The 10,517-nt window shown below is 44.0% G+C and overlaps 1 protein-coding gene across 1 annotated transcript in view; it reads right to left on the reverse strand.

Annotated features, from left to right (window-relative positions):
* Window positions 1-6,700, reverse strand: part of MDGA2 (MAM domain containing glycosylphosphatidylinositol anchor 2) — a 1,222,586-nt gene extending 1,215,886 nt beyond the window's left edge. Inside the window, 2 exon segments of the mRNA XM_007943667.2 lie at window positions 6,422-6,622; window positions 6,625-6,700. Coding sequence (XP_007941858.2) covers window positions 6,422-6,622; window positions 6,625-6,700 — 277 coding nt within the window.
* Between the last annotated feature and the right edge of the window lie 3,817 nt (window positions 6,701-10,517).

A 10,517-nucleotide genomic window follows, 5' to 3' on the forward strand; every position in this document is an offset into this window, starting at 1 on the left:
CAAGACTCTGATGTTCTGCTGTCTTTGCTGGTTACCAGCCTTGAGCCTAACTCTTGCAAGCCATTTCCCAAAGTGTAAGTGCTAGGCCACAAAATATGAGTGGTGAATCACCTCTACATGTAGAAAGCCACCCATGGCCATTACTCCTAACATTGTCTTAATAAGAAATAAACTGAACCCATAGGCTCATGCTATAATTGTATACCCATGAGTCTTTTCCCAGTCACATTAAAAGAGCAAGTTTTAAAAGAATACATAGAACAGTCTTTACAAAATCTTGTTTGTACCCTGCTTCTCACATAGTGCCTAAGGCATCTGACTGCAAACCAGAAGGCTGGCGGTTCAAACCCACTAGCCACTCTTCAGAAGGAAGGCTGGGCAATCTACTTCCATAGTGATAAATGCCTCAGAAACCCAAGGAGGGTTTGCTATGAGTCAGATCCAACTCCACAGCAGTGTGCTGCTGCTGCTGCTGCTCTCAAAAAAGAAAAGGAGTACTGGTTGCACTATGGTTAAAGCACTGGGCTGCTAACAAGGTCAGTAGTTGGAACCCACCAGCTGCTGGGCAGAAGAAAGGTAAGGCAGTCTGTTTCCATAAAGACTTACAGCCCTGGAAACACTAAAGGGGCAGTTCTACTCTGCCCTGTAAGGTTGTTGTGAGGCAGAACTGGAATCAACTCCTTAGCAATGGGTTTGGTTTGGGTTCTCAAAAAAGATTTAAGGTAGTTAACAACTATAACACAAAAAGTAATATAATGGTTCAATATAAATAAGAATCAGACCCAGAGACAATACAATGAAGCCAAGAAATCAAGATCATGGAAAATACATTCCTAGAATTTCCTTTATAACATCTATTCACCAGAACTACTGCATCTCTGAATATCTGCCACTGACCTCTAATTATCTGAACTTGGCACTCTCATTCACTCATTCTCTATAAAATTATTCCTTAGGTTTACTATAACTTGTTCAATATAAAATACCTAATAGCATACTTAGGGGCTTCCTCAAGGATGTATAGGACATGAGTAAGTAACACTGTACAAATTAACATTTTGAACATTGCTGGTAAAAGGACCAGCAAGGACAATCTTGAATAGAATAAAAAAAAAAAAAAAAATCTCAAGATACAAGGGGCAGCCCAGCCATCTGTCCTTGGAGATAGTGACCAATGTAGTGACTATGTAAGAATGTATGTGGCACCTAGGGACTGTGGGGTAAAAAACATGGGAAGATGGAAAGTCAGAGCTGTCTGACTGTATGTAATAGTTTCAGACTAATTTTTTTGGGGGGAGGGTACTATATTTATTAAATTCATCTCCTCCTCTCCTCTTCTTTCCCAGAATGACACTCTAAATAGATGTCAGTAAAAATGAGTATCTCATCGCAGGTGTCCCCAAACCCCAAGCAGGCAAAACTCACAATTCACAGCACCTTGGGGATAACTTTGCTACCAGGATAATTATATCCTGGGACTGGCTGCAGTGGTTAACTGACTGTCCACAGCACCCTTATCCTTGCATATCAATCAGGACAGATTCAGATTGAACACACTGGTAGTCTGAAATATCTTCTGGAGTCTTCCTGTCATTTTATCTCCAAGTTATCAATTCCACCAAGTCATTCCTGTCCAGCTGCTGCATGAAAATGTCATCCTTAAATCATATGAGATTTACTGGTATTAATATCTATCTATATACACATGTATATATTCATACACACACATGTATATACACATACACACACGCATTTATCACTCATATGAATTGAGTAGATACAGTTTGGTAATTTATCATACACATGTTTGATACACTTATTCTATTTATTGCTTTTATCAAATCCTGAAAGCTATTTATGTACAATGCATTAATTATTTCACATCACCACGTCATTGTTGCAGTTTGATTTGATTTTCATTAAAAATCTTTCAATCTTGGAGTTTTACTTTGTTTTTCACTGGTAGTGGGGATTTATTCATGCTAATGCAGCCATAATCTTTTATTAATCCCCTTGGAAATCGAGGGCACGACTGGCCAGAAGTAAAAGCATAGTGTGTGACAGTGGAGCAAGGTTGTTTTTTTTTTTCCTTTTTTTCTTTTTAGAAAGCCAACTGAAAAGTTTTACAAGGGGTACGATTTGCAACAGCATTTCATTATCAAAAGGCTTTAGGGAAAAACACAAACAGCCTAACCAATTTAGTGTCACACACTGACTTACAAAGGAAGACTTTCAAAACTAGAAAACTGTTTTGACATCACTCAGCTCAAGGTATTTCAATAAGTATACAGTTAGCTGGGAGTAACCCTGTAACTCTTGCTGCCATTCATTATTTCTAAACAATTATTCTACCTCTAATACAATGAGAGTGCAACAAAATTAATAATGCCAAATAGAGAACAGTTCATTGTGCATTTCATAACTTTTGGTTTTCAGCAATGTTTACTTCAGCACACACAAAAAACATATAAATCTAACTTTAACATTCCAAGAGTATTTTGGAGAAATTTTTAATATAAATAAAATCTTAAAATTCAGTTAGGGAGAATCTAAAGCTTAATAAAATGAATTTTTTAAATTCATAAAAATATCTCTCCAAATTATATTATTCATTAAAATATTTTAAATAGTTCTTGGAAAATCTACGAGACTTTTTTTTCCTTTGCTATTGTCCTATTATGAAGTTTTTTCTTTTCCCCCTGCAATCTTTCTTCAAAAGTGTTTTTAAATCATTTATATTACTGTACTATCATATCTGATATGGCATATGTAAAGACTATACAAAAAAATGCCACATTTTTTTAAAAAATGTGCTTTTTACAAAAATGACATCAGATTTATTGGAGGAGGGTAGCTATAAGTTAAAGGGTAACCCCCTTACCCAAGCACCAGATCATATTAAAAAAAAAAAAATTGGCTGAAGTTCAGTTGTTTGCTAAGCAATATTCTAAGATAAATGACAATGTATTCCTTGTCTATGGCAGAAACTTTTAAACTTAGTGCTGCATCTGCCCATGGCTGATTGTTGTCAAACTGAATGCAAGTAATAGAAAGAGTATTACAGTAACTCAAGGCAATATAGTCTATGCATTAACTCATATTCTCAAGTTATTTTAAAAATCTGAATTTTAGATTTAAAAACATTTTTAATAGGTCCACCCACAAATCAACAACATAAAATGACAGTTATCATCTGCTTGCTTTAATGTTTCACAGAAACATGTCTTGGTAAATGTGTTTCTGATCCATGCTCAGGAATTTCCAGCTTAGAAGTTGAGGGGTTAAGAGATTGCCCAGATATTTTCAGGGAGGAAAAGTATCAAGGCTATGGCTTTATATCAAATAAATAATTTTAAGCTATAGTGAAGTGATTTTATCTAGAAAATAATTTTCATTTCCTCTTGGATATAGTTATTGGAAAACAGTACTAAGAAATAATGCTTCATGTGTAATATGAATGGCTTAGAAATGAATAACAATATATAAATAAATAATATCTATAATACTACATATATTTATCATACCATATAAAACACTACACATAATATATAAGCACATACATAGTTCTTATGCTACATATACAGTCTTAATTCGGGCAAGTGAACGGACTCAGGCATACAGATTTCTGCATCAGCAAAGTTCATATCTAGGCCATTGAAGTTTCTCTATATAGTTGCCCTGCTTTCTAAATTAATCATTTTCAAGCACTTTCGTATAACATGTTCAAAACACATCCATAACTTTATACTAAACCTTATGTCTATGTCCTTTACAACTGAGCAATGTTTATAACTAAATATAAACACTCTTCACTTTCCCATAATGCTTTGACAAATAAAAATAAACCTAGATCAACAAAGGTCATGATTTACAAAGTCAAATCAGTGAAACTGCAAGTCTGTGTCAGTGGTCCTGGGCCTTTTAGGCTTGCATCAGAATCATCACCCAGAGGGTTTGTTAAAACACAGATAGTTAAGTCCCATACTCAGAGTTTGGGATTCCCAAAGTCTGGGGTGAGGTCTGATAATCTGCATTTCTAACAAGATGTAAAGTGATGTTGATGCTGCAGGTTAGAGGTCCCCAATTTGGAAGTCTGACTTTTGTGCTATGTAAAAACATAGTTGACAGAGAAACTATACACAGATACATAAAAACACCTACCTAAGAGCTATCACATTTATAATGGCTACTTATTATTTTTTCACACAAAACATAACACTATTCCAACCTACGAGACTAATAACCACATAAATATTAAGACATCATCTGTTACTACAATGACAAAAGCAGCTCAGTAACAGAATCCCTTCCTCCTTCACGTCTAAGGTTTATGGGCACAGGATTATTTTAACGCAATTGTTTCTTACTTGTCTTCACTACTGTATTTTACTCTTTTCCACTGCCAACATGAGACTTGCCATGAGACAAATAATCTGAATGACAAAAATAACAGAAAAATGGAACCCTGCCTTTCTTCTCTTCCAGATAATACTGCCCCTCAATCTTCTGTGCTTCTCATTACCCTCTACATACAGAGAGTGACAGACAGAAATACATTTAAAAATAAATAAGTTCTTTTTCACCAGGATGATGTGAACCAATGGGAGAGAAATAAGACCTGAACACAGAATGAGAGGAATTCAGACTCTCCCATCTTTATAAACATCCCCTTGAGAGGTCTGTATCAGCAGCATCCCTCCATCCCCAGAATCCTGGCTTCTCTTGGCTGGCCTCACTAGAAACACCAGAGTCCTGTAGAAGAGCCAAAGGAACACTAAGTGAATTCTTGCTTCCCTAGGCCCCACCTCCTGTCCTCAGCCAGGCCAGGAGATCTGCCAGAAAACTCAGCATCTCACACACCCTCCCAGGCAACCACCACCACCACCAGGCAAGTTCTCTTTCATTTAACCGGATGGGTGGGGAAATTAAGATCCTCTGAGGGGAGAGAGAGTGAAGGCTTCTTGGCAGAGCCAAGGAGGGGACTACTGAGACAGGGGAGTGGCCGGAGTGCTAGAAAGGTAAGATGAGGAACACCTTCTCCCCCAGCTTTGCTTAGCACCAGAAAGATTTTGGCTGCACTTGAAGAAAGTAAGGGTTAGGTGTCTCATCTTTCATCCTTCCCCAGTTCCCAGATAACTCTACACATTACATTGCCAAAGAGTTTGAGGCTCAAGGTCTCCTGCACCTAAGCCCACCTCACAGTCACTTCTTGAGTCTGTTTTAACAGCTCGGATATTTCCACAAGCACTTACGCATCTTTGACCTGAGGACAGCTGTTGAGTAAGCCCCACAATGGTAGGATCCTAACCCCTTCCCTCCACCCAGTGAGACCAGGGGCTGTGGGCTGGATTCCCTCTGGGCTGGATGACCCTCTGGACATTTATCCTCAGGGTCTGTGGGCGACTTTGGACTGCTATCCCCTCTGAGTTGCCTTTCTAACCTCCCCACCATACCTCGGGAATAAAAAGTCATTTTCTCTTTGCTGTACTGCCTGCTTGTCCCAGGAGATGTACATTTCAGCACACTCACAGCCAGGGCCTGGGTGTGAGTGAGAGCATAAGTGAGTAAGTATTTCAGTCCTGAATGCCAAGGGTGCCAACTGCTGACAGGCAAAGGAACCTGGATTTGCTTCTGAAGACTTCAAAACCTCTGAATTAACAAGCTCGGGCTTCTCTCTAAACCGCCCAGATCTGGGTTTTCCAGAGAAGAGCGGAGAATATGCTCCCATAGCAGCGAGCTGGTGTCCTGCCCCGGAGCCAAGACGCGCGGACTCAACTGTCCGTTCATTCATGCATTTGCTCATTCATTCACACAAACATGTCCCTTAATTGTGTCTGGCACCGAGAATCTTGCCTGCTATTTTCCTCTCCCCAAGTCAGTGCTCATGGCAACGGCTGGTGCAGAACGCAACTCAACTGTCACCCCACTTCCTGAGCCGGAAAATCAAGTCATGTAAGCATTCAGGAAAAAAAAAAAAAAAGGAAAGGTAGAGAGGAGGAGGCAGAGTGGGGGGTGGGGGTGGGGGGCGGAGAAGGGCGGGGAGGCTCATGAGGGTCACATTCGCTGCGTCCCTTCGGGGGAAACTGTGGTACTGATACCGCGGCAAGCAAGGAGTCAAACCATTATTAAATCAAAGACTGCTCGAGCAAGGGTCCCCCGCGGGGATAAATCAAGTGCAAAGCCACTCGTTCGCACTAGTGCTATGCTGCCGTCTCGACTCAACTCCAAGCCCCAGCCGAGGCGCCGGGGGAGCGGCTCGAAGCCCAATCCGCAGAGCACTCGCTGCCTTCTTAAAGCTCCCAATAATGTGATGAAGTGTAAACCAAATGCCACGCCAGGAGGGGAGAGTCGTGCATTTTCGCTTACTAGCCTATCTTGCCTAAGAACCACAAGGTCACGATAGCGTTGCGATTCCACTCACCGTACACTCCTTGGCCAGAGATCCCCTCCAGGAGGACTGTCAGCAGCCACACGAGACCGTACACTAAATCCATCTTCACGTGAACATGAACATATCCAGCCCAAGGGGGACGCAGCAGGACCTTCCGGAGGCCGGCGGCCAACCGGACGCGCTCTACTCGCGCCCGGGCCGAGCCGAGGTGCCCAGAAACCGCTCTCCGAGAAGGAAGCGCCGTCCGTCCGTCCTTCCCCAGCGGCGGCAGCGAGCGGAGCGCAGGAGCCCCACACACCCCACACTCATGCACACACACACACACACACTCCCACAACACAATACACTGCCACACACACTCACACGCACACCGCACTCACACCGGGCGCCTGGGAAAATCGCAGACGCCGGGGAGGAGCAGGGGGCGGTGATGGGAAGAAGAGCCAGGAGATGGAGTGTTCTTCAGGGAAGCGGGCCGGAGTCACCGCGGCAGCGGCCGCAGCGGCGGCGCGCAGGGCTGGCGGCGGCCGCGGGCAGGGTACTGGGGTGCCGCGCGGTGCGAGCCCGGTTTGGGCAGCCCAGGAGCTGGAAGTGGCCTCTGACCCGGGGCACTGAGCAGGGCTTTCTCACTTAGGCTCGCCTTTACAAAGTAACTCGCGAAGGTCCCCGGAGCAGCGTTAAGCGGCGGCAGCGGCCCGCCCGCCCGCAGTCCGGAGCCCCCTGCCCTGCTGTCTTGCCTTCCCCCATTCCATCAGTTGCCATTGCAACGCCAATCCTGTTACACGATACAAGCTCGCATCGCCGAGCGGGGAGAGGAAGAAGAGGAGGAGGAGGAGTGGGGTTGGGGGGACTGGGGTGGGGAGGAGGGGAAGGTCGGAGGGAAGAGGAGGAGAGGGACCGACAGAGAGCGGAGTGTGCGTCTGGAGCTAGCTGGGGCACCAGCCTCGGCCGCCACCGCCGCCGCCGCTCTTCAAAATAGCCTTTGACGCCTTGTCAAAGAGGAGGGGGCTCGGGCTGGCCGCACCAATTCAGGAAGCCGAAAGCGGAGTCCAGGCATCGCCGCTTGCAAGAGAAGGAGGATGCCAAGCAGAGACCCGATCAGCACACACGTCTACGCGTGCCCACCAGCACCGCGCGCGTCCTCTTCGCTTCCGCGCCGCCCCCGCCAGGTGGAGGGGGTGGGGGCGGTCGGGACAGGCGGGAGTTTAGAGGAGGAAGCTGCAGAAGGGGTTCCCCGCCTGGGCTACCGTAGTGCTGGCATCCAGAGGTGAACGCAGGAGCACCCGTCTGCGGAGGGCACCAGGCTGCCTGGGCGCCGCTTGGGCCCCAGCTGCAGGCAGCTGCGGCAGAGGTGCCCGGGCCGAGCAGCAGAGTGTCCGGGGCTCGACGACGGCCGGAATCCCTGGGTGTACGCGGGGGTGCGCGCCGCGGAGGCGGGTGGGAGGAGGAGGGCGAAGCGGAAAGCGCCGAGCGCAGGCTGCCGGGCTGCTGGAGAAGAAGGCTGTGTGTGGTCACGTTGTGCGCTACGTGCTGAGAGCGCGAGCTGCTAGCCGCAGCCGGGAGACGTCAAAGCCGCCGGGTGCGCTGCTCTGCCGCCTTCTCTGCTCCTCTGCCTCCTCTGCTCCTCCTTAGCTCTGCTTCTTGTGTCAGGCCAGGAGCTCGCCTGTATGGACAGAGCCGAGAGAGTCTGCGAGGCCAGCGGCATCTGGCGTCCAGCCTGCCCAGCGCGGCCCTTCTCTGGCAGCCTGGGTGCTCGGCGGTGGATACCTATTATTTATTTTGATGTTGCTGTTTGGGTCCGTACGCCGTAGGGCCAGCTATCACCTTAAAGAAAGGGTAATAGTATGACATATTACCCCCTCCCGCCGCCCAAGGTCTTCCAGATCTGTTCTTCCTGGCTAGAGGGCAGAACAGGCCACAGCAACTGGAAGCAGAGTCATTTCTTCCCCATTTCTGTTTTTTTTTTTTTTTAATGGGAATGTGGTCATCACAGCGGATGAAAACGCTGAGGGAGAAACACTAGGCTTTCAGAGCTTCATATATTTTATATGCAGTCTATCCTACTAAAGTTAACTGCTTTGAAAATCTTTTCTTTCTGTGAAAGGCATCTCTCATTGGGGCAAAACTAGCTCTGATGTTTGAATTGCTTAAGGAATTCACAATTACAAAAGGATTAGAAACTGAATTATCTTTAATTTACGTCACCAAAAAATTAATAGGGAAAATCACAGAACATAGTAATAAAATAAAACATTTTGTTCTATTATTATGTATTTTTTTGTAGTGATAAAAAATTAATGCTTCCTGCCAGCAATCTAAAATACTCTTCACTATCCAGATTGCATAAGAGTAAGGAAATGATTTAAATGGTTAAAAGCATACATTCATACATGTGTTACAGAAGTACTTGCTAAGAAAAATCTGGAACATACTATTCATTTATTTGCTCCCATAATAGACTGGTGTAACATACTGCAGGTGGCTCTCCCAGTGCTGTACTTCTGCTGGGAGCTGGGAACCCAAGCACTAGATAATCACAAGTCTCCAGTGTTTTTCATTAAGGTCCTTCTCACTTACATGTATTACGCATATCAGCTTTACAGGGCATGATCCAGCACTTGCCCTATAGGTTTATAACAGGAACCAAGGATTTCAAAAGGGTCCCAAAGGGATGCCTCAAGCAATATGAAGGACCCCCTCTTTATGAAATGCCATTTAAGTAACACTTTGGAAGCAAGTTCAATATGAGGCATATCTGAAGAGAAGTGAGTGAGGCTCACTGGTCACCTGTGTGGGGACGGGACAGGGTTACCTTATGTTTCTAGAGATCCGTCTTCTCTAAGAAGATCATTCTTGCACACTGCAGCAGGCAGCTCACTAGGGCAGTAAACTGCAACTACTTTCTCAGATCACATCTCAAACTGTATTTTGTCCATGAATGTCTTCAACATTTTACAGGATCATTCTCTGAAATAGCACTTCACCTCCATTTTTATGCTGTCCTTTTTGACTCTCCTTTATAAAATCATATATTCTTTTTTTAGATTTAAATCATTAATTTGGTTATGTGATAGAAAAAAAAAATGTATTGTTTCACAGAACTCTAGATTGACATGTTTATTATCTCTAAAACCAGTGTGCCACTTTAACAAAGGAACTAGAGTAAGTGAGTCTATCTAATAGGCATTCCTTTTCTTAACCTTCATCATTAGGACATAAACTTCAGGAATCCAAGGCCTTTCTCTTCCATATAATGTACATCTTTGCAAAGTGAAGAACTGCACACCCATTGAGCTCTCAAACTTCCTGAGTGGAATACTTGGAGTTTGGAGAGAATTTATTTAATCTGTCATTTTATGGTTCATTTCAATTGAGAAAACACAAATACCTCTACTCTGAGCCGGCCTTACTCTTGATATTGGACATATAAAGATAAATCCAATCATTTTCTTCAATATTCCTATGATTTCTCTCTAGTGGGCACTGTGTTGATGAACCTCTACTGACATTATCAGGACTAAGAATGAACAGTCTCAGGCACAAAGTGGCGTCTTGTAATTCATTAATTAGGTTATATGACAGAAGAAAAAATTGTACCAGCTGTGTATGGACTTACTGTATACAGATTTTATATCCAGAAATGCTGGATAGATTACTCATTGAAACAATTGGCTACTTCAGTCAAACCAGGTATTATTTTTTTCTTGTTGAAATTCAACCTGTGTTAGGCTACACTGACCAAACTGGCTTACATTGATGGGTAGCCACACCTAGTGTTAGCTATTAAAGGCCTCCAGGTGGTGAGCTTGAGAGAAGGTTTACGGACAGGCAGATTGATGGTTCACTAGAGAGAAGAGCTCTAGAGCACACATGCAATGTCTGCAACAAAATCAGACCTAGGATACTATACATGGCCCACTTAGAACAACTTCCTTCATGAGTGTGTAAGATGTAGGTATCCACAACTTTTAGGATTTTGTAGAGTTAATATAGATGTCACATGAGCATAAATCCCTAAGGAATCCCACTTTGCATTACTCCTAGAGTCCATTCAAAAGGATAGCACAGTGGTTAAGTGCTCTGCTGCAAATCAAAATGTTGGTTATTCAAACCCACCAGTCACTCC

The sequence above is a fragment of the Orycteropus afer genome, unplaced genomic scaffold, assembly GCF_000298275.1.
Source record: "Orycteropus afer afer isolate SDZICR_OR568_19922 unplaced genomic scaffold, OryAfe1.0 scaffold00111, whole genome shotgun sequence".
NCBI lineage: Eukaryota > Metazoa > Chordata > Mammalia > Tubulidentata > Orycteropodidae > Orycteropus > Orycteropus afer.